This window comes from Xenopus tropicalis, chromosome 5 (assembly GCF_000004195.4).
Source record: "Xenopus tropicalis strain Nigerian chromosome 5, UCB_Xtro_10.0, whole genome shotgun sequence".
Lineage (NCBI taxonomy): Eukaryota > Metazoa > Chordata > Amphibia > Anura > Pipidae > Xenopus > Xenopus tropicalis.
Window position 1 is genome coordinate 80,705,252 of NC_030681.2, and position 26,269 is coordinate 80,731,520.

A 26,269-nucleotide genomic window follows, 5' to 3' on the forward strand; every position below is an offset into this window, starting at 1 on the left:
TTGTTCCTGACAGTCAAGAAACTTTTGATAAAATTTTAAATAAATGGAAGTGCTGGAAAACCTTTGGGTTTCCCTAGTTTGGCCTCTTTTAAATCTGCCATTAGGTTACTGACTATCTTGTAGACAGTATTTTTTGTGGTTAGTCAAAATTGTTTGTAACAGTAGCACCTATCTTACTCAAAAAAGAATATGACTACAATTTTTGTTGTTTTTTTAAGGGTTAAAAAGGTGTGCATAACAAAAAAAACCCTTCCTTAACCACCAGTAATTAATATCATCATATCAATGATAAGTATCTTTTATACTCAAATAACCTTTCAGGAAGCAAAAACTGTGATTTGAAACAGTGTAGGGAAATTGCTTTTACGGGCAGTGGCACACTGCGATTTATATTCTTGTTGGTGGGATGGCATCAGGGAGATTAGTCGACTGTGGTTGTGAAAATTTATCATAGGCGACTAATCTCCCCATGTGCCACTGCCCTTAAAGTTCTTTAAAATCAGTAATATGTACATACTCACCACTTTCCAGATATTTCTTTAAAAAGTAATGAAACATTGTGTGAGCTATAGTCAACACTTTCCTTTTTTCCCTTTATTTAGTAAATATACACAAAAAGTCTGATCATCATATAATTCAAATCTACTTTGTCAAATATATAAGTGTATATGTATACAGGATGTCTGTTTGTAAACTGCATGATGCTCCAAAACTGTAAATAAGTAAGGATGAGCGAATATGTCGGAATCTGTAGAGCGACTTTTTTGTCATGCGTATCTTTTTTGTCGCGCACTTTTTTTTTGCCACAACTGCACCTATTTTGAAAGGACTGCACCCAATTTGATGCGAACATGCCCATTTTGATGCAACTGTGACGCGTGAAAAATTTTTGTGCTGTGAATTTTCACATACGTTTCGCCAATTGTGAAATGTGGAAATTTACTGCAAATCCATGCCTCGTGAAAAAAATTGCTCATCACTATAAATAAACAATTGCATCATGTAAATCTTAGGCGTGAGGCATTCCACATACAGTATGAATGAAGGAGCTTTGTTTTCAAATCCTCCCAAGTAACTTGCATTGATGAAAAATACTTATCTCCTTATTCAAATTTAATAAGGAGACACTCAATGAGAAAAGCTTATCTCACTGTTTATCACATGAAAACGTTTTGAAGTCTATGGAAAAAACTGGAACTGAATTAAGGGAAATGCTCTTTCTCTTCAAATTGAATCTTGCCCATTAATGATGAGTGAATCTGTTCCATATCGCTTCGCCATAAAATCTGTGAAACTACAAAAACATGCATGAACCAGTGAAAAATTTGCGAAGCGCATTTGTCGTGCGACTTTTTTTGTTTGTTGCCCGCGCTTTTTTTTAAGCGTAACTAATTGTCACAGAAGTTTTGCGAAACAATTCGCCAATGGCAAAATGCGGACATTCGCTGCAAATTCATGCCTGGCGAAAAAATTCGCTCATCTCTATTGCCCATAAGTTTTGACATGATAACCCTTAAATAATGTTTTCTCATGTGAAAACTTATAGACAAGATTAAGTTTGAGGAGAAAAAGTTTTTCCCCCTAATTTAGTTCCAGCTTTTTATAGACTTCAAAGAGTTTTTATGTGATAAACAGTGAGATAAGCTTTTCTCATTGAGTTTCATCAGGCGCTATGGGAAAATTTGGATTTACAGTCTTGGAATGAACATCAATTCAAAATGGTGGCTGCAAAGAGATGAATTTCCAGAGACAAGAGAAGTGGGTTAATGGAGAATCGATTCAGCAGTTCACTTGGGGAACTCGTTAACAATGCAGAAGTAGTAATTGTAAAGGAAATTTGCAGTGGGTTTTGTTCTCAGTTAAAGGAAAATATACCCTAATTATAAGCAATGTTTTGTTTTTTATTTTGTGTTCGGTAAAGTATTTAGTAAAATATATTACAGGCTATTTTACACAGTGTTCCCTATTTATTTGCATTTCTTTTTAATACTATGTGCAGAAAATTCCACACTATTCTCCAGACTCCAATTAACAAAAGGAGAATGATTATTTGACTTAATCAAGCAATATAATAAGTAGAGGGAAAAATGAATTGACTTGGAAATGGAAACATTCATTCACTTAGCTCAAGTGAAAGTCTTACCTTTAATCTCTTTTATAGTGCTTTTAATTTGCATACGTTTCCAGCCTTATATCAGTTTCAAACCCTCTTTAAAAAAAAAAGATGCTGATTAAAAAAATTCCCATCTTTCCACTCTCCTTCTTCAAGACCAAGACCCATAGAGTGCAGTATGACGTTTTAACAATAGGCACAAGGGAATAAAATACTTTTGTGTACATGATCATTATTGTTCCTGCACGGGTGCTCACTGAATATGGCCTGCCCTGTACTCTTCGCGAGCCAATAGCAATCGCTTTCTATATATTCTATACTCCCTCTGCATGCTGATCGGAGTTTGTGGCTGTAATCCAGCCATGGCTCAAAACCATTAGTTACCTTTAGTCAGAAATTCTAATATATTTTACTTTACAAGTTATCTTCATAGGGAAACATATACCACCCCTATTAACAAATAACACCCCTATTAACAAGGGTCCCAATACTATTTACCACTGCACCACCGAGGTGCACTGGGGGGGGGGGATCACTGTTCCAGTATTTAGCAGGGTGACTAATTTATAATGTTTAGAGGCTAGGGTTAGTGAATCTGTCCTGTTTTGCTTTGCCGAAAACTTCACGTAAAAAAAAAATTGTTGCGCACATCTAAAAAAATTGGCATGCATGGTAAAAAAATTATGCATGCAACAATTTTTTGTTACTTTTTTTTTCCATGTGCAAACTTTTTCGACAATTTCCCAAAACCAGTGGCGAAACGCGGAACTTTGCCACAAATTCACGCCAGGGGAAACATTTCGCTCATCACTAGCTAGTCAGTGTTTCAGTTTTATGCTACAGGATGGAGATCGCTGCCATTATAATGTAATGCCCATCCTACCATTTCCTGTTTATACATATCTAGTAAATGTGGTTGCAAAAGTTGACCTGACCTATTAAACAGGTTAAACCATGAATGAAGAATTGTACCACATAAAGTTGGAACAACTAACAGCTACTGTACTTGTAATCAAGAGCATGTTTCAATTCCATAGTCAGAGAGAACAGAGAGCAATAATAAAACCTTTTTCAAACAAATGCAATCCTGAGCAATGTCAGCTTACTGTTACAGAGACAAATTCCATTCAAATATATTCCTTTTTAATGAATGGGAAGACTTTTCAGGAGCAGGAATATTGATTGTCAATAAAGGCTAAAACTAACCCCCAAAATGTTTTTAAGTATATTAATAAATAATAAAAAGATGCAGGTTGAGAGTGTGGCCCCATTGATTACTGCATGCAGTAGGGGAGCCAAAGTTCCAAGACCCACCCAACAGCTGCATGGTTGGCTCAGCTCAAACTAGTCAGTGGTTGACGTGGGATATGGTGCATAAAGGTTTACTCAAGATTAATATGAACAAGGCACCACGGCCAGATGGAATACACTCTCAAGTACTCAGAGAGCTACTGTAGGTTCAGTTTTAGAGTGGCCTCTGTTTTCTGCTATTTCTCAGCCTCATATCATCTAGTATGGTAGCTATGGATTGTTGGAAAGGTGATGTCATTCCTATATTTAAAAAGGGATTACAATCTCAGCCTGGCAATTATAGGCCAGTAAATTTGACATCCATGGTGGGCAAGTTATTTAAAGTCTTGTTAAGGGATCACATACAAAATTATGTTCTGGAGAATGATATTATGAGCAGTAATCAGCATGGCTTTATGAAGGATGGGTTATGTCAGACAAATTTAATTGATTTTTATGATGAGGTTAGTAAGAAGCTGGACAGTAGGGGTGCAGTAGATGTTTGGATTTTGCCAAAGCATTTGATACCGTGCCCCACAAATAACTGCTTTCTAAACTAAGGTCTGCACATGGATAAGAAACTGGCTACAGGATCGGGTACAGGGTGTGGTTTTTAATGGTACATTCTCTACTTGGAGTAAGGTTCTCAGTGGGGTCCCTCAGGTTTCTGTACTCAGTCCATTTTTGTCATTAATGAGTATGAGGAGGCTATTATAAGTGATATATCAGTGTTTGCAGATGACACAAAACTCTGCAGCCCAGTCAATTCTATCCAGGATGTGGCATCCTTGCAGCAGGATCTTGACCAACTGGCAATCTGGGCAGCTAAGTGGCAGATGAGATTTAATGTGGATAAATGTAAGGTCATGCACCTGGGATGTAAAAATATGCAAGCCACTTTTACCCTTAATCGGACTGCACTAGGCAAATCCATAATAGAGAAGGACCTTGGAGTCCTTGTAGATAATAAACTTGGCTGTAGCAAGCAATGCCAGGCAGCAGCTGCAAGGGCAAACAAGGTTTTGAGCTGTATTAAAAGGGGCATAGATTCACGGGAGGAGGGGGTTATTCTTCCCCTTTACAGTGTGCTAGTAAGGCCCCATTTAGAATATGCTGTTCAATTTTTGTCTCCAGAGCTCAAATGGGTCATTATTGAATTATAAAAGGTCCAGAGAAGGGCAACTAAGCTGGTAAATGGTATGAAAAGTCTCAGTAATGAAGAAAGACTGGCCAAGTTAGGGTTGTTAACACTGGAGAAGAGGAGATTAAGAGGTGATATGATAACTATGTATAAATATATAAGGGGGTCATATAAATGCAAATGCTTTATTTACCAGTAGGTCCTTCCAACTGACATGAGGTCACCCATTCCGAATAGAAGAAAGGAGGTTCCATTAAAATTTTCGGAAATCATTTTTTACTGTGAGAGCTGTGAAGTTGTGGCATTCCCTCCCTGAATCAGTCGTGCTGGCTGATACATTATATAGCTTCAAGAAGGGGCTGGGTGGATTCTTAGCAAGTGAGGGAATACAGGGTTATGGGCGATAGCTCTTAGTATAAGTTGATCCAAGGACGGGTCTGATTACCATCTTGGAGTCAGGAAGGAATTTTTCCCCCTCTGCTGCAAATTAGAGAGGCTTCAGATGGGGTTTTTTTTTGCCTTCCTCTGGATCAGCTAGCAGTCAGGCAGGTTATGGATGGGCATTAAGGTTGAACTTGATGGACGTATGTCTTTTTCCAGCCTATTATCCCTGTTACTAAGGGAACAACAAACATCAAAAATGGACCCATGCCATTGGCCTTAGCAGGATAAACAGTATTGCTATTAGATATGAGCATTTTTGTAAAATCACATTGTTTTTAACTGTATGTAATTCTTTTTATATACAAAATATACAGATATAGAGAATGCAAAATTGATTGCCACTAATCAATATATTTTTCCATTAAACTTAAGAATATAATTTGTGGATTGTGAATTATGTCCCAAATACCAAAAGCCTGCTTCATCTTTACATAATTGTAATTTTGCATTGTTTTAAGAATTCAATCTGTGGTACAAAAGTATAACAGAATTACTTATTCTTAATAATAGTGATAATGGAGATATTATCTGATTCTAGTTGACTTTTGACAAAAGCTGTGATACGCTAAATCTTTGTTTTTTATTATATAGTCAAAATGTTAATTCAAATTCACCAGTTTGTATGTTGCCTGGGCTATTCCTAGACTAAAGCAATCTACCATCTTTCTAGCTATTGTGTTTTGGCTATTTTTGCCATTTGCAATGGAAAATGTGCATTTTGTTGGCATTGATAAAAATAAAATACAATAAAAGCACAAACATTATTGTTTGCATTTTGCACTTTGGTAAAATTTCTACTAATTTGCTGGAGTTGCCTGTTTAGGTTGCAAACTTAAAGAACAATTAAAGCCCCTTTTATGAACTTCTGTTCCAGCAGTCCACAGAAAGCACTACACAACTCTCCACCAATTTGGTTCTCTTCTGTGTACATACTGTATAAGTTGCTAGTAGCACAAACTTTTGAACATAAGAATTTCTAAGCAGCAATAAATGAATAAAGGGGGCTTTACTTGTCCTTTAACTAGTACACTACATATATACAAAAATACAAATCTATTCTACTTTTAGAAATGTTTTGTTTGGTTTTGGGTAAAATGAAGTCAAGACAAGATGGACTATTTTATTTATTGAACAAGTTATGATTTTATTATCATTCTTATTACTAGATCAATATATTTAGTCAAATTATTAGATGATATTTACATCTATTGAATTCAGAGTCATTTAATTAAAACAGTCCATCTTACCTATCATTTCATCTTACCATTGCATTGTTAGGTGCACAACCAACTCCAGCTATGTTTTCTGTTCTGAGAACTGTAAGACAAAAGTAATGAAACATCTTTTACATATAGTGTTAAGCTAGGTCTATTCAATAAATTCCCTAAATATAACAGTGTTGCCCTGTGTAGCTCTGAAGGAACTTGTTTTAAAATTAACATTTAAGTTTTCTTCCCTCTTCCATTCTGTATTAGTAATGGTCAGAAAAAAAGAAGGGAAGAAAAGCAATGTAAAACATTTGTCTAATATTTCAATATTAAAAAAGATCGTAGACAGTTTCATTCTAAAACACAGAAAGTGTGCCGGTTAGGGGCTGACTGTCATGTACCCAAGGTAACGTCATGTCCAGCACCATATCCCACCGTTTCCTGGGGAGGAGGTGACAGCAAGAAATGTACGGGTCTCCTCTATCATGTATCCCTCCAAAAAGCTCACTTTGTTCAGTATGACCAACACAATATATTTTGTGGACAGTTAAACAATATTTATGTGTAGGTAAATTAATTAGGGCATGTTGGAATAATAGGACAGCAGTATGTCTCAGACTATTTGAAAGTCTATATTAATGGTATTAATGTTCTTACAGTTTAAAAAAATAATAATTTTTTTTTCAGACAAGAATTTATTGTGCTACTTCAACCTAACATACTGTAAATCAAATTGCATGATATAGTTGACTACATACATTTTAAAACCTATGAAAAAATAATTGAACCTATTTATTAGAAAAAGTATTAAAATTCATTAAAATTTGGGTTTATGTTTATAGCTATGACAGTTTTAATAGAAATACTTTTACTATTATACTACACCTACCAGATCTGAGCTTAATTTATTACTCTAAAATCAGTATTTGCTTCAACACATCTAAAGAATTATCATTAGAAAGATCAAACCTATTTATGGAAGAAAATTGATGTGGGGGTAAAAGATTAGTAATTTATATGACATCAGTAAGTGAGAATGTTAAAAACTGTTATCTAGTTTCCAATGGAGTATTAAGGTTGTATTGGCTTATGAAATATTCTGTGATTGACTGGAGTATAATGATAAATGTATGGAGGTCTCAAGGACACTAAATATGGTCTCAGAATAAGAATCAAAGGATATTACATGATGCCTATACTTTATGAATGTCAAGTTGAATATGGCTACATGCACAGAGGCACCCATGCAAGTATCTTGTTTCATTGTGATGTATAACCCCAGCAAATAGTGGGACATGGTGCCCAAGGGAAATCATAGGCTGAATCGTATACCTTGCTGCATGAGAGCTCCAACGCCAAACCAGAAACTATTTAGCAAGGTAAAATTGTTTTCCACCACATCTGAGTCAGGGTTGCAAGGGTGCGGATTATACCATTCATAGGGGCTAAACCTGTGGCAAATGAAGGGAAAAAGAGAATATTTTTTAAGAGGAGAGTAGAAGAGTTGTCCATCAATCATAACTGCAAAAAAAAAGAAAAACAATAATTATCAAAAACCATAAACAAAGATCTACACATTACATTTAAGAAAATAAACTTGGACCTAGATTATACTAAAATTATCTAAAATTCCATTTTGCTTAAAATATACTAAAAACATTTCATATGCAATAAACGTGGCATGGAAGTTATAACTCCTAATATACTGTATAGCATAGCAAACAGGTAAATGAAAATTCACCAAAATAATGTATGAAATGAATAATATTTTATAAATAAATACTTAAAATGTTAGAATCTTAAAAAGGTGACCCACCAAATATTACTAGTCAGTAATATATATATATATATTTTTATTTTTATTTTTAAATCTTAATATGTACAAATTACAAATTATCTTTGTTAAAGGAACAGTAACATCAAAAAATTAAAGTGTTTTAAAGTAATTAAAATATAATGTGCTGTTGCTCTGCAAAAAACTGGTGTTTTTGCTACAGAAAAGCTACTATATAAATAAGCTGCTGTGTAGCCATGGGGGCAGCCATTCAAGCTGGAAAAAAGGAGAAAAGGCACAGGTTACATAGCAGATAACTAGTAGATAAGCCCCATATAATGGGGGTTTATCTGTTATCTGCTAAGTAACCTGTGCCTTTTCTCCTTTGAATGGCTGCCCCCATGGCTACACAGCAGCTAACTTATATAAACTATAGTAGTCTTTCTGAGGCAAACACACCAGTTGTAGCAATGCAGGGCAACAGTACATTATATTGGTATTACTTTTATACACTTTCATTTTTTGGTGTTACTGTTCCTTTAACCAAGCTATCCCATGGTACAATAATACAGTGCTTCATACTTTTCACAATATAAGCATAACATTTTGTGGGTAATCCCAACCTTGCCATTACAGCAGTGATCCCCAAACTGTGGTTCGTGAACAACATGTTGCTCCCCAGCCCCTTAGATGTTGCTCCCAGTGGCCTGAAGGCAGGTGCTTATTTTTGAATTACTGGCTTGGGAGCAAATATTGGTTACATAAAAATCAGATGTACTGCCAAAGAGAGCTTCATTTAGGCTGTCAGGCCACATAGGAGCTCCCAAATAGCCAATCACAGTCCTTATTTGGCACCTCATGAACATTTTTCATGTTTGTGTTGCTCCCCAACTGTTTTCACATTTGAGTGTGGCTCACGGGTAAAAAAGGTTGGGGATCCCTGCACTACAGTATGAAAATCACTGTTATGAAGTTAGACAATGTGGGACAGATTTATCTACATTCAAATTAGGGTTTGCATTGCAATATGAGTTTATCAAGGTGATTTTACTGCATTTTCACATTTCTATTTCTCTCACTTTTCTATATTTTTTTCCCTTTATCATAGTTCATTTTTCAGTTTGACTAAACCTTTATCAAAATACAGATTATCCTCTAGCTTTCTTTTAAACATTTACAACTCTAAACTTCAGGATTGCATAATTAAATGTTGATGCAGTGTCTAACCTTTTTCTTTGATCCCTACATTCTGTCATGGCATCATCTTTGTGACCCAAAAATTGGTTGAGCACAAGCTTTGCCCCTATACTCACTTTGCACTTGTAATAGCCATTTTAAATTTTAGTAGGAAACCATTACTAAAGGGGGTCATGGAAAGCTAATATAAACAGAATGGGGACCCATTTTGGGGCCCTCACCCAAACATTAAGAATCCCTGCTTTTACACATCAAAGATTATAATTTGTCTAATTAAGGATGTTTTTAAAATTATTGTACTTTTAGAAGTACAGCATTAGTTGCTCTATATTTATTTCCAATAAGGGAAATAAAGAAAGAAAAAAACGAAAGAACAGGAAAAAAGACAGCAACTAATTAAAGATATTTGAAAACTCTAATTACTTTGCTATTGACACACTATTTCTTCAATCTTGAAAGCCACTTTGGATTTGAACTGCTATTCATTCCTCTCAATGGTGTGAAAATCTTTCATTTAATCAAAATTATCTGAATAAGTTTCCTGTCACTTCAGAGAATTCAATTTCTTTACTACATTCTTTCCAAGACATTAATATTCAGAAGATCAAACATTCCATTTTCACTCTACTAATACAATATTCGAACACCTCGTGTCTTAAAAGCCGGTACTTGAAAAACAAAGAATTGTTTTATTTCATAAACTACAGATAAACTGACACTGTTCAATGAGTTGATTAGAAAGGTTATAATTAAAAATTCTGACCCCATTTCACATGATTTACCAACAAAAAAGATCAGAAATATTTTTACATACCATACCAGATAAAATATTTCTAGGTCTTCCACAATAATAAAAAAAAAATGATAAACCATTTCTGCATACAGTATTTTTTTAACTTGAGCTGCTTTGCTTTTTTTGTTTTGGAGAATACATTCTTTTCACATATTCATTAATTTCTAATATTTCACATATTTGAAGAATTTTGATTTTTTTTTTTTTTTTTTTTAAAAGACTGGACTTTTATGCATAAGGGAGTAAAAATATTCTAATTTTGTAAGGGTTGGTCTTTAGTCCCCTCCCCAAAAAAGTCTTAATTGTGTTGCTTTGCCTGTATTAATTTCTGATTACATTTGTTTTATTTTTCCTAATCAACCCCATAGATCCTACAAAGGTTTTACTGACTTGTTTTTCAGTTTTAGTCTTTCCTAGGCAGTCATTATTTTCTAGCCCTTTATTTGTTCTATTTTGTTTCCTAATTAAAAAAAAATACAGGATGGACATACCTGTAAATAGACTTAAGCATACCAGTAAAATAAATCTTATATTTTCATTGCATATACAGAAACATATCAAACAACAATGCTAAAATAGGTATTGTCATGCACAGTTGTGCCTAAATAATCTCAAGATTTATATTTAGAACTTACCTTTTATTGAGACATTTTAAACCTCCCCTTACTATATAATGTATTTATAAAATATATACATATTGTATACAATAAAGATATAACACAAGCTCAATGAGGCAACAATTTGTGATGTTCTGTATTCTTTGAATTCATTGAAAAGCCGATGGGAAAAAAATAAAGGTTGCAGGAAGAGGTGTGGAAGTAATATGATATATGATGTAACATAGCAAGTATGAGTGCCCTTGTTATATGTGAGCATGGAGCTTCACAGAGAAAGAAATAGCTTAGGGATTCACTATAGCAGGGATTCCCTTTTGTACTTGTGAGCCACGCTCATATGTAAAAAGTGTTGGTGAGTCACATAAGCATGAAACAAGTTCTTTGGGGGTGCCAAATAAGGGCTGTGATTGGCTATTTGGAATCCCCCATGAGGACTGCTGGTTGGGGATCACTGAACTAGAGAGTCTATACAGATTCTAGCATGCTAAACTTTGTGTGTGGGGGGGGGGTAATTATCTTGTTTTTAGCATCTTTGTTTGTTCTGTGGATGTGTGTCAATAGCTTTGGTAATACATTTATAGCTTTGATTTAACTATATCTGTTATTGAAGAACTGTTACACCGAGGAATATGTATGTACATTGTATATAAGAATAAATATACACAAACATAAATATATCCTTGGGCAACAAAATGGCCTCTTTATGTAAGAGGGAAATATATATTGATATGTATATGTGGTATCCCTGACGAAAGTTCCTGTGTGGAACTGAAACGTTGGTTCAAATAAACCTCTGATTATTTTTTCTGCAAAACTCTTCAACTGTGTGTGTAAATCCTGTGTGTGCCGTCACTTCTATGCCTGTTTAACCACTTTTTTGCACGGACACCCAGGTATTATCACCTTGTATGGTGTGCAGCTTCTAAGCATTTTTGTATGTCACATATATATATATATATATGTCTTACTATAATAAACATTATCTGTTTTTATGTTTTTGTTAAGAACATATAGTTCATTAATATTTGACTAACTTATTATATGATATCATATAAACGAAGGTCATGGCCTTCTTAAAAAGCCCAAAAGAATCTAGTAAATGTTAAATCTTTTAGCTCTCTTTAAAAACATTAATATTTTTCTCTTAAAATTTTTATAGGGATGTTTGATTTTTGCAAACAAACATTTGTTTACCCCAGAGCACAATACAGTGATATAACTGCTTCCTTTTCTATTGACAAGCCTATGAAATGAACTTGTAACACTTCAAGAGAACCCTTGCCTTAGGCAAACAGCTTTTTCATATATAGTTGTCAGAGCAGAATTGATCTTTAGTTATATTGAATTTATGTTACAATATAATATGAAGCCACTGGTCTAAACAAGACTGATAAAATCCTGGTAATACATATAAAATATATCTGTCAAGAATAATTAATATTACTACTACTAATGATGATGCTAAAGGGCCTATTTGTAAAAGGAAAAAAAAATTACAATACTGGGTTTTATGCCATGGAATGCTGTGTAAATTATGTTTGTTTTTTTTCAGGATGGTGTAGCAATAACAATGGACAATGGAAATGGAAACAATGGAAAAAGTGGCAAGGTCATTGCTATGATAAAAATAATAATGTACATACATCTCTGTAGTGTTACTTTCTATTTGAAGTTCTGTGAAATGAATGGCAAGAATAAGAGGCCCAATAGTAGTGTTATACTAACTGCAATCAGTTGGTATAGCTGGAGAATTAGTTGTCTATGAAAAAACACATTTTTATTAAGTCAGACTAGTGCTGGGCGGTATACCGGTAAAAACCGATCACCGTTTTTTTTTTTTAAACCGATATGAATTTTCGACATACCGGTGTGCTGAATACTTCCGGGTGCGCACGTGGCGTCAGCGCGCACGTGACGTCAGCGCGCACGTGACGTCAGCGCGCACACTCTACAAAAGCGCCATCGCTAGGACGCATTCAGAGTCGGATACCAATGTGAGCTGTTGGGGGTGCCTGGCCAGTAATTATATTTTATGTGAAGGGCATGGGCGTCCACAGAAGGGGGCAAGAGGGGGCACTTGCCCCCCCCCTGGAAAAGTAGCAAAAAAAACAAAAACCTTTCTCCGTTTCTGCAGTCCCCTCAAGCCCGTTTTTGCTGTGCTCCGATTGGATCTTTCTTCTTGTGGATTCTCCAATCAGAGCACAGCTTCCTTGACAGACAGTAAAATTGACCAATCAGAGCACACATGCACACAGGGATCAGGAGATTTTGCAAACTGGAAACAGAAATAAAGACTGAAAAGAAGAATCTGCCCCTGTAACTTTACCTAAGAACCAACTCTCAACTTTTGCTGCAGTTTTCATCCCACAGGTACTATACCCAGGCACTATACCCAGGCACTATACCCAGGTACTATACACAGGCACTATACCCAGGCACTATACCCAGGCACTATACCCAGGCACTATACCCAGGCACTATACCCAGGTACTATACCCAGGCACTATACACAGGCACTATACCCAGGCACTATACCCAGGCACTATACCCAGGCACTATACCCAGGTACTATACACGGGCACTATACCCGGGCACTATACCCGGGCACTATACCCGGGCACTATACCCAGGCACTATACACAGGCACTATACCCAGGCACTATACCCAGGCACTATACCCAGGCACTATACCCAGGTACTATACACAGGCACTATACACAGGCACTATACCCAGGCACTATACCCAGGCACTATACACAGGCACTATACCCAGGCACTATACACAGGCACTATACACAGGCACTATACCCAGGCACTATACCCAGGTACTATACACAGGTACTATACCCAGGCACTATACACAGGCACTATACACAGGCACTATACCCAGGCACTATACCCAGGCACTATACACAGGCACTATACCCAGGCACTATACACGGGCACTATACCCGGGCACTATACACGGGCACTATACACGGGCACTATACACGGGCACTATACCCGGGCACTATACCCGGGCACTATACCCGGGCACTATACACGGGCACTATACCCGGGCACTATACACAGGCACTATACACAGGCACTATACCCAGGTACTATACACAGGCACTATACACAGGCACTATACCCAGGCACTATACACAGGCACTATACACAGGCACTATACCCAGGCACTATACACAGGCACTATACCCAGGCACTATACCCAGGCACTATACACAGGCACTATACCCAGGTACTATACCCAGGTACTATACCCAGGCACTATACCCAGGTACTATACCCAGGCACTATACCCAGGTACTATACACAGGTACTATACACAGGTACTATACAGTTCTAAAGAATCACTAGCTGACATTAAATTGTTTTTTGCCTGACCTGACATCTATAATAATATATAATCTATCCCCTACCCTAACACATGGAGGGTAAGTTAACTCTTTCCCTCTGAAAAAGCTCATTGTGTGTTTATATATGTGTTGTTGTTTTTTGCACTTACTATTTTTTTTTTTTTTTTGTCATTGTTTTGTTCATTTATAGTAAGTTACAGTGGGGCCAATGTTGTGTATCAGTGTCAGTGTTATAGTGCCAGGGCCTGAATATCTGCCATCTGTACCCACTGCTTCTCACTGTATATAATGTGCTGGGTTTGTAAATACAGACTGCGTCTCACTGTATATAATGGGGAGTCAGTACCCACTGCCTTTCTTGCTATAAAACTAACATAAACACATCTAAAGGGGTGGTTCACTTTTAAGTTAACCTTTAGTATGTTATAAAATGGCCTATTCCTAGCAACTTTGCAATTGGTCTTCCTAATTAATTTTTTTGAATAATTTGCCTTTCTCTTCTGCCTCTATACAGATTTCAAATGGGGGCCAAAAAATATTGCTCTGTGAGGCTACAATTTTATTATTATTATAATTTTGTATTACTTATTTTTCCAAGTAGGCCCCTTAACTATTCATATTCCCATCTCTTGTTTAAATCACTACCTGGTTGCTAGGGTAAATAAGACCCTAGCAACCAGATAGCTGCTGAAATACCAAATGGAGAGCTGCTGAACAAAAAGCTAAATAACTGAAAAACCATTAAAAATAAAAGTGAATTCGAATGCGAACTACCCCTTTAAGCTAACTGATCACAAACACAAATGTTTGCAGATCCCCTAACAGAAGTGCGCGTATGAATACTTTTACTACTAATACTAAACATTTTAGGGTAAAAAAAAAAAGCACCCCCACCCGCACTTTTGTACAGTATCCCTGGAAGTCAGTGGGAACGGCAAGAGGTAGTTGGGAGGTTAACTTTTTACGTCAGCAGCGAATCCACTAAGTGTCACATTAGCTGTAGGTCAGTCTGTGTATGGGCCATATTTAGCCTCCCCTAGTATCATCCTGCAAAAAAAAAAAAAAATATATATATATTTATCTGTTGCAGGATGATGCTAGCTTACTTGCCCCCCCTTGGAAAATTTTCTGCGGACGCCCATGGTGAAGGGGATGGGTGGGGGTGGGTGGGTTATACTTATGTGAAGGGGATGGGGTTGTGTTTGGGGGGGTGGGATGGGGTGGGGGGTTATATTTATGTGAAGGGGATGGGGGGGTGTTTGGGGTGGGTGGGTTATACTTATGTGAAGGGGATGGGGTTGTGTTTGGGGGGGGTGGGATGGGGTGGGGTGGGGGGTTATATTTATGTGAAGGGGATGGGGGGGTGTTTGGGGTGGGGTGGGGGGTGTGTGTGCGGATGGGGGGGTGTTTGGGGTGGGGGGGGTGCGTGCGGATGGGGGGGTGGGGGGGTGCGTGCGGATGGGGGGGTGGGGGGGTGCGTGCGGATGGGGGGGTGTTTGGGGTGGGGTGGGGGGGTGCGTGCGGGTGGGGGGGCTGCGTGCGGATGGGGGGGTGGCGGGGGGGGTGCGGGTGGCGGGTGTTTGGGGTGGTCACCTAATCATGCATGGGGAAAAAAAAATACCGTCAAATACCGTGATACCGATATAATTTTGAAAAATACCGTGATATAAATTTTTGGTCATACTGCCCAGCACTAAGTCAGACCCTACTATACATAAGCAAAAACAACAAAAACTACACAAACATGAAGGTCCCAACTCAAGGCAGGAAAGACCCAGTGACAGGGAGCAAACAGCACAGATGGTGAGCTACACCCCACAGGGAGAGTGGCTCTAGCTGTTTGACTGGTAGGGTAACAATTGCCCAGTAGCAGCAGACCTCCTATGCCGCACCTCCCTGTAAAGCTGAGAGTCAAACCAAGCAGTGGTAGTGAGTTAAAGTTAAACAATTTCTATTCTATCTACATTTTACGTGCAATAGTTCTGGGGTCATTTATATGATAAAATGCCCATGTGGGGTCACTTATGTGGGGCAGACAGCTAGAACAATAAGAACCCGCTTAAACGAACATAAAAGCAATATAAGGAACTATACACTAGATAGAGAAAAATAAAAATCTGAACAAGAAAGTGGAAAGAAATATGTATCTGAGTTATCTGTGGCCAAACATTTTTATGTAGCTAAGCATACGGTGGCACAAGTCAGATGGACAGTACTAGAACAAGTCCATTTACTTAGGGGTGGAAATTTGACTAAACAACAATTAAAAAAGAGAGGCAGTGTGGATTAAAAAATTGGATTCTCTTTCCCCTCAAGGTTTAAACAAAAGCTTCATCTTGAAATGTTTTTTATAGACTTTGTAACTGTTTATTGTGGGATACTTTGTATAATTGGTTTTAAATGTGATACTTTGTTTTTATGATTATATGTTTTACATACATGGCTGCTTGGGACTGTTTGGTATTGCAGCCATGATGGGGTTTAATGAGTAAATTGTTCACTTGTGTGTATTGCACCTGAAGAAGGGGTTATCCCCGAAAGCTTGTGCTGTTTGTTCGTTTCTGCAAATAAAAGATTTCAAGGCATTGCCGACACACTGGAGTGCTTCTTCCCCTTTGCAAAGATACATGAAAAAAAAGGCTTGGGAGCAGCCTTGGAAGTCAAGCACCCTCTGAGAACATGTATGTAAGTGGTGTGCTGAAGATTTTTCTCTATGTTAAAACAATTTCTATTCACCCACCAACCAAAATTAACAAGTAACACTGTTCACTGGTAACTAGTAACCAAATATCAACTGAAATGACTCAGAAACAAAAGCAAAAGCTTGCCAAAATCTTGAGGTTCAAGCACTAAAAAATATTTTCACTGATTCAAACAGCAGAGTTCTAACAGCAAACAACCCTCTTCACAGAAACCTGTAGCTTAGACAGTGAGGTCATGTGATCGGGACCTATAAAAGGCTTTTCCTGAGAGAGGATTGGCTGATACACAAGGGGATGAATGTAACTATATGTTTACTAAAAAACAGATCCCAGGTTCCTAACACATGTATATATTACAGATGGTCTTGTACCAATAGGATGGTACCAATAGGATGGTACTGTTTATAACTCCTCATAGAGTAAAATATACATAATGGTACTACTGATATGATGTTATTAGTGGATGGAAAAGATTCTGGACTTTAAGGATAACTTAGTGTCAATGCCAAAAGCTGATGTAAAAAAGACATCATTACTACACTATCACTGTGATATCATGAAAAAAACACCATACAGTACATTTTATCTCAGGACTATAATGGCCCTTTCTAAATTTCAAACTACAAGTACAAGTACAAACTAAAATGGCTACCTTGTTTCTAGGAATAAATACTATAAGTATTGTAATGTAAGTCTATGCATTTGGGAATAACCTAAAAAATGCAACAACAATAATAATCATTTGACAATTTTCTTTATATTAAGTTAAACTGAAAAAGATTCCTCCAACCTTCTGTATATACTACAGAATTGCATCATTGACATCTATGTACCCTCTTTTTAGATCAATGTGTCCCTATCTGAGTTGTAGCCAATTTTCTATGCTAGTCTGTTAGGGGCATCTAAGCATATATATATATATACACATTTGTAAAGTTCATTTTAGGTATAATAAACCATATGACTATAAATCTGCATAATTTCAAATAACTCCTGCATGGACATTTCATTTGTAAGAGCAGTGGTGCTCCTACTATTTCGCTGATGCTGGACTTAACTGGCCCACTGGAACACTCGGAGTAACCCTGGTGGGCCCTGTTCCAGTGGGTGAGGGGCAGATTGGCTGGTAATTGGTGATGTTGCAAGGGGGTTTGTAATGCAGTGACAGCAGAAGGTCCTTTACTCAGGTCTAGTGATGGGCGAAATATTTCGCCAGGCATGGATTCGCGGCGAATTTCCGCGTTTCGCCATTGGCGGATTGTTTTGCGAAATGGATGAAAAAATTTGCTGCGGAAAAATTCGCCGCACATCAAAAAATTGTCGCGGGCGTCAAAAAAGAATAGTCGCGGGCGTCAAAATAATAGCCGCAGGCGGCGAAACAATAGCCGCGCGACAAAACAATAGCCGCGGGCGATGAAACAATAGCCGCGCGACAAAACAATAGCCGCGGACGACGAAACAATAGCCGCGCGACAAAACAATAGCCGCGGGCGACGAAACAATAGCCGCGGGCGACGAAACAATAGCCGCGCGACAAAACAATAGCCGCGGGCGACGAAACAATAGCCACGCGACAAAACAATAGCCGCGGGCGACGAAACAATAGCCGCGCGACAAAACAATAGCCGCGGGCGACGAAACAATAGCCGCGCGACAAAACAATAGCCGCGGGCGACAAAAGAATAGCCGCGTGACAAAATAATAGCTGCGGGCGACAAATTTTTTTTGTCGCACGACATTTTCGCCTTTTCGCGAATTTTTCGCCATTTCGCGGACCTTTTGAAAGTAGCTCATCACTACTCAGGTCTCTAGTGGGCCCCAGTTACATCAGGCCATCCAATCCGACAGTCATATACTGACTTAAATAAACATTTACTCCATTACTGTACACATTCTTTAACTTTGAGTCTATTAAGTGTAAATAGTAATGAAAACTGAAAAAAATCTGAAATTTTAGCTACTACACTAGCTCATTCTATATGTGTATACAGTACTCCTGGATTAAATATTTTATTACATTTTTCTTGCTGATACATTTTTCAAAACATTTTTCAAAACTGTTTAAAGGACAGAGGTGCAAACATGTTATGTGACCTCTCAGTGAGGTTTTTTTCCCTTGAGCAGTGCTTAAGAAACTTTCTTCACTATCTCTCCCAGGAATCACCTGCAAAGAATTTGGACGGATTTATCAAAATTTGTATTTGTGCAATTTCAGAGGTTATTGCCTAAAAAACACATACCATGAATCGTGAACTTTACGTCACTTTAATAGCTCAAATAAATAGAAATACAGTACAAAAAAATGAATATCTCCAATTGAAAGAACTGCAAGAAATTGAAATCTAGTACATTTCCAGTTGATTTCTACCTGACCTTCCAAGGGCATCCAGGATTAGGCAAATGATCACACAAACTATGAAATGCCATGCAGCATCAAGTCAAAGCAACCTGCTGCAGCAAACAGGAGTGAGGAACCTGAATGCAGTTTTTGCAGTCTTTTGCCTGAAACTAGAATCTTAAAGCTTCATAAATCCATCCCATAGTCTAGAGAAAGACAACTGGGAAAGACAGTTGAGATGGTGGCACAGTACTGCTTTACTGCTATTACAGTTTCTTTGTCTTTTAGAAACATGTATCGGACCCCCTTATCTGGAAACCTATTATCCAGAAAGTTTCAAATTACAGAAAGGCCATCTCCCATAGACTCCATTTTAATCAAATAATTCACATTTTTAAAAATAATTTCATTTTTCTCAATAAAAGAGCACCTTGTACTTGATCCCAACTAAGATATAATTAATCCTTATTGGGGGCAGAACAGTCCTATTGGGTTTAATTACTGTTTAAATATTGTTTTAGTAGACTTAGGGGCTGATTTACTAAGACACGAATTCGAATCCGAATTGGAAAAATTCTGATTGGAAAACGAACATTTTGCGACTTTTTCGTATTTTTTGCATTTTTTTCAGCGCCTTTACGACTTTTCGGAAATTGTCGCGACTTTTTCGTTACCAATACAATTTGCGCAAAAAACGCGAGTTTTTTGTAGCCATTACGACTTGCGTGAAAAAACGCGAGTTTTTCGTAGCCATTACAATTCGCTCGTATCTTGTCGCGACTTTTTCGTATTGAGCGCTCGTAAGCGGCGGGCGAAACTTTCAGACTTAGCATGATTTTGGAAGCCTCCCATAGGACTCAGTGGCACCCTGCAGCTCCAACCTGGCCCAAGAAAAGTCACCATACTGAAGCTTGAATGAATCCGAATCTTTCGTACTCGGTGCAACTTTTCGCGCAAGTTTTAACGCTACGAAAAAATCGCCAGATTTTGCGCAACTTTCGGAATGGTTACGAAAAACTCGCGACAATTTTCCGAAAAATCGCAAAATACCAATCATTACGAAAAAAACGCAATCGGACGCATTCGGCCCGTTTGTGGGTAAGTTAAAGGAGAAGGAAAGGCTAAGTCACTTGGGGGTGCCAAAATGTTAGGCACCCCCAAGTGACTTACATGACCTACCTTGTACCCCGGGCTGGTGCCCCCATTAGGAGAAAACAGCACCAGCCCGGGGCACCTGTAGACACCGCTTCCTCCTTCCTTTGCGCGCTGCTGCCGAAATCCGTGGGCCGGCGCATGCGAGGAGGAAGCAGGTAGCGCCGGCAGCTGCCCCGGGCTGGTGCTGTTCTCTCCGTACGGGGGCACCAGCCCGGGGTACAAGGTAAGCGTTCTAAGTCACTTGGGGGTGCCTAACATTTTGGCACCCCCAAGTGACTTAACTTTCCTTCTCCTTTAATGTGCCCCTTAAGGTAGGAGTTCCGAATTACGGAAAGAACCCTTATCCGGAATACCCCAGGTCCCAAGCATTCTGGATAACGGGTCCCATACCTGTACAAGAAAAATAAGTAAGCATCATACATATGATTGCCAAATGCTATTAGATACATTCTAGCAAAAGTCATATGTTACAGCATAAAAATATTTTTTTTTTAGATATAAATGTCAAAGATTATTTCTATAAAAGTGCCTCATATATACAGTACCTCTAATAAGCACACAATAAATATATATATATATTTTTTTTAAATGTTCAGACAGCGGTATCCAGAATATAAATAACATTTTAAAAATTAAATAATGGCCAGGACTACATTATTTGATAACAGTGGACTTGTTGAGACTAGACTTGCTTTGAGATTTGTGTGTATAAATTAGAAGTAATCAAGCAAATACTACAAGTTCACAACAGCAATTTTCTTTCTGTTATCTAGTGAAACAAAAAAGTGACATGCTTTGTATATTGCAGGTTCATCAGTTACTATTTGTCTCAACAGATTTTACTTGTCTAAGGGAGATGGAATAAGCACAACAACTGAAAAACAAATGCAAAAATGAGCAAGTGCAGCAATATTATTCTTTAATTATAGGGATTTGAAAATCACCGCCAGCAAGTATTAACTAATTATAAGGAACAGTTAAAGTTTTTCCTCATTATGAGTGCTTAACCAAATAAATTGCATGCCTGTTCTTAACAGTTTGTAGGTATGTGATCTATTAGACATTAAACTTAATTTTACTATACTGCATGTTTGTGATTTATTAATGTCATTGCCTAGAACTGATTTACGATGAACATAGCAAGGCACTGTTATTACAGGTAAAAGACATTTTTTTTTAAATGGCACTGTGGAAAATGTCATTGCCATTTATCTTAACTTTTCAGTTTAATGTGTTTCAGACAATAGATCCCAAACCTGTATCAGCCAAACAAACAATAAATACATATTAAACAACAAAGTTAGTAGAGATCAGTGAATCTGTCCCGTATTGCTTCACCGAAACATTTAATTTTTTTTTAATGTCTGTGACAATTTTTTGATGTGTGCTACACAAATTTTGTTGCTCGTTTTGTGAAAAAAAACGCCAATGGCCATGGCCAGAAAATGTGCCACGAATCCATGCCTGACTAATTATTTTGTCCATCACTAGAGGTTAGTTTCAATGTTCTAACTCAATACTCGATTTGCATTATACAACAAATTCTGTGGGATGCTAAATCATTGAAACAAAAATAAAGATACATTATTCTACATTTTTTTTTTCTTTGAAAATGTAATAATTAATAGTAACACTAGTTGAAAGTCTTACCTTCATATTAACTGTTTTTTTTAACATAGGTTTAATCCCATGATTCTATTTTTTGCTATGTATGTTGTTGCTATACATGAAGAAATCAGCATTTCTTTGATTGACACGCCGAAATTACTTATTTTAAGTTTATACAAAGCTGTTTATTTCAGGATTAATCAAAGTAATAAGAAAGGAATATAAACAGAAAAAAAATCTAAAAGTTAACTATGATCTCATAGATCCCCCACAACTATTGAATAAAGTATTTTAAAGTAACAATTATATTTACACACCTCTAATTGTCATTTAGAAGAAGTAATCTTAACAACTCAGATCCTAAAAATTGACCCACAACTCTAAAATAAAGCCTTCATTTGTTGGTTCCTCAGTTTTGTAAGTAGATAAAAAATAACCACTCAGAAACTTTTCCTTGTTCTAATCAGCCAATTTTCATCCCTACCTCTTCTTAATTTTTTACTATTTGCAAAATAAAAAACAATTTTGGATTTAGTTTATTCCTTGCATCAATGCCCTTTTTATTCTCTATTTTAGCTTGTCTGATTGCTTTTTTACATGCTTTATTACCTAATTAATAAAAAAACTTTTAGCTATTCTAGCTAAGCTGAATGCCTTAAAAGTGCTTCTTACCAACTTTGCCACTAATCTTTCTACCTTAAAGGAGATGGAAAGTCATTTTGGCATTTTACTGCCAATAGATTCGCTACATTAGTGCCACCTAGAACACTCTATTTATTCTGCAGAAAGCATTACTATACCTGAATAAACAACTCTAGAAGCTTTCACTTAAGACAGCAGCTGCCATTTTAAGCTTTCTGCTGCAGCTCTAGTCCTTATAGCTCAGGTTACTCCCTTATATAGCCGCCTATTAAACATAATCTCAAAGGAGACCATATTATGATCACTGCTCCCTAAATGCTTATCCAGGCAAATGGTAGAGATTGGTATTATTAGTTATTTCCTGATCCAAATTTTTTTGCATCTTTCTTAGTAGAATCCTGTTAGATTTTTGTAACTTGGCACCTCACTACACCAGTCAGTGTCTGGATAGGTTAAGACACCTATAATAACAACTGCACCTTGTTATAAAGCCTTTTCCATTTGTAAAAGAAGCTGGGCTTCATTCTCCAACTGGGCTGTTTGCTTCCTTGATAATTTCTTTAGTGCAAGGCTCTAATGCTGGCTTTACAAAAAGGCAAACTCTTATTTTTACCCCACCTGTCCCTCTTTAAAAGGATGTAACTATCTAAATACACAGACAAATCCCATGACCAGTCCTGTGCATTTCCAATCAGACAGCAGAGGTTACTAGTATTCAGTTATTTCAATTATTGTTTTGTATGTAAATGTACATATTTAAAGGATTCTGTCATGATTTTATGGTGTACTTTTTATTTCTAATGTAATATTGGTGAGTAGGCAGCCATCTCATTGCATTGTGCCCGAGTCTGTGCTTTCAGAAGGAGCCAGCGCTACACATTAGAACTACTTTTAGATACACTATTCTTCCTCCTGCTCAGTGTAACTGGAGGAGTCATGAGCCAGACTAAAATTTTACTATTGCATGCTATTCTGAAATCTGCCACTTTTAGTAACACAATTGTCGAGGAGCTGCTATCTTGCTACCTCCTGATTGGCTGCTAGGGTGAAGGGGGGTTGATTTCACTCCAACGTACAGCAGTAAAGTGTGACTGATGTTTATCAAAGCACAAGACACATGGATGTGATTCCCTGGTAAATGAAGAATATGGCTAGCTGCAATGAAAGTGGATTTCAATGCAGGATTCTGCTAAGAAGCTCAATTGACTTTAACATGTTTTAACATGTATACATTGCTATGCTAGAATTACAATGAAGTGCTAGAATTTGTATTTATTCACTACTTTTGAAATTAGCTTTATAAGTAACAACTTATTATCAGAAGATTAAAAAGTGATTAAGTCATAGTAATAACAGAGAATACAGTAGACATGGTGGCCATGGTCCGTGAGGCTCCAATAAAATTGATCTTTATGCAGAACCCACAAAGTTAAAGGTAGGCTGACAGGAAGTAGCAAAGGTTTATATAGATGTTTTTAATTAAACATTCAGTTATGCACATGATACTTGCTAGAGTAAAATATACAAATATCTAGGCTGAGAAAATACATTTTTGTTTTAGTCTTCCACAAAACCCCAAAAAAGGCACAAAAAGAGAAAAAAACAAGTGCAACATCCTTAAAGCTGTTTTCAAACATGCCTCAAGTAAAAAAATGAATCAGACTTCTTTCAATTATACAGTTAATTAGCCTAACATATTACCAAAAAAAATTATATTTGCATTGTCAGTATCTGATCTTCCCTAAGAAATTTCCCATGACAAATTAGGCAAAAAGACCACAGCCCGCTTTATTAACCAATACAACTAACAAAAGTATCAACCAAAACCCATATAATTTCAACTCTGAATATAACATAAAATAGTATCTATTAGCCTCGGAAGGTTACTTAGTATGATAACTCAATATAACATAACTGCTTAACACACCCTGTGCCTGGCCTGAGAGCAAACGCCCAACTCCCAGTGTTCCCACTATGCCTCAGTACTTGCACAAACCTAGCCCAGGGCCTATCTCTTACACTAAAGACTTTTAAGTAGAAGTACACCTCATCAAATTTCTGATTTAGTACACTGCAAACAGTAGCAACTCTCTTCCAATTCATTGTTAAAATGTCATATGAAAGAGATTCTGAAAAAATCATGGAGTCTGGAGAAATAATGGTCTAGCTAAACCTATACTTGAATTTTCTATGTGCTTGTGGGTATACACCATCAGGCACTACAGCATTGTTACTGTAAGACAACATTCAGGTCATGATCAAAATTTAAATTGCTCGAGTACCTGATGGAGCAAACCATAATATGATTACTTGTTTAAACTTACAATGCATCCAGTGGCTATACAGACGAATAACATTTATTAAAGTGTTGCTTAATGGGTACTGAAACATGTTGCTGGGCTTCCTCAGGAGAAAGATCCATCAATACAAAGGCCCATCCACATGGACCCAAAACACTGGAAAAAATAAATGTTCAATTAATTAAAGACTCGTTATGAGAACATAAAAATGTCTACTTTGCAAGATCAAGGTATGCTTACACACAATCCCAATAGAGAGTTTTTTAATTAACTTTGTGCATGGAGCACCAACTATCTTTACTCTAACTGCCTTCCAATCTTATTTCATCTGCACAATTAACTCCTCATTTATTATTATTCACATTGAGATGCTCTGGAGTGGGTTTGCCCTCTCGTTTCGTAAGGCTATACCTATAATTATACTTGAATTTAAAGTTCAGTTCATTAATAACTAAAGAAAAAATACACACTTTAACCTTTTGAACAGAAGACTAAGTTATAAAGGGGTGCTCTAATACGTATGTTATTAAGAGTGCATATTAACAAAATTCAGTGTCAGTATGTACTCCTTAACTTCCACATTGTTGCCAGTCCATCCAAGCTGCTGCTATTAAATGGTGTGCAACTATACCTATTAACACTGGAAACCACCACCCTGGACCTGGCAGTAGTTTTTCAGAGCTAGTCGCATCAGTAGGTCCACAAGATTTGTTCCCAGTGAATCAGATGCAACCCCCAAGACTAAAAATGCCTGACACAGGTGCAGTTGATTTAATTTAATGCAACATGCCAATTTGCATGAAAAAATTGCACATTGAATACTGCGCTTGCATTTGTAAATGACTCTTAAAGTGTTTAGGTTGAGCACTAAAGGGGCATATTTATTATACTGTGTAAAATTTAATTCGCAGAAAAAAAGTTTGCTGTCCAAATGCCAGATTTTACGCCATTATATGACATAAGTTCTGGTGGAAGAAAAAACACAAAGAATTACAACGATTTTGCATCGGTTTTTACACACAAAGCTTGCTGATGTGTGGCGAGATTTTTTTGCTGTTTTTTACACAGCATAATAAATAGGCCCCTAATAGTTCACTAATAGCTAGGCCAGGAGAGGCTAGGTTTGCAGGCATTATCTACATATTTGTGACCATTATTGATGAGGAAATTTTTTCACCAGGCATGGATTTGCAGTGATTTTCTGCATCTTGCCATTGGCGAAACTTCCATGAAAATTTGCTGTGAAAACCTTTGGTACGTGTCAAAAAAAGTCTCAGTTGTGTCAAATTGGGTGTGGTTGCATCAAGATAGGTGCAGTTGCGTAAAAACGGGTTCGGTCACAGAAAAATAGGCGCAGTTGCAGCAAAATAGGTGTGGTCACCTAAAAAAAAGACGTGCAACAAAAAACAAGCAACTAAAAAGTCACATGACAAACACATTTTGTGGATTTTCATGGGACAGATTCGCTCATCACTAGTGACCATGTTAACCAGCGGTCCTCAAACTACGGCCCACAGGCCAGATGCGGCCCACCTGTGTTAGTGTTACATAGTTACATAGGGTTGAAAAAAGACCAGAGTCCATCAAG

General features: G+C 37.2%; 1 protein-coding gene across 2 annotated transcripts in view; it reads right to left on the bottom strand.

The window, feature by feature from the left end:
* The window catches only part of grik2 (glutamate receptor, ionotropic, kainate 2), a 277,175-nt gene that overhangs the window by 37,376 nt on the left and 213,530 nt on the right, over positions 1 to 26,269 (bottom strand). For both annotated transcript variants that reach the window (XM_031902289.1, XM_018094319.2), the window contains one exon: positions 7,529 to 7,647. In XM_031902289.1, the coding sequence (XP_031758149.1) occupies positions 7,529 to 7,647 (119 nt within the window). The remainder of the gene's footprint in view (positions 1 to 7,528; positions 7,648 to 26,269) is intronic.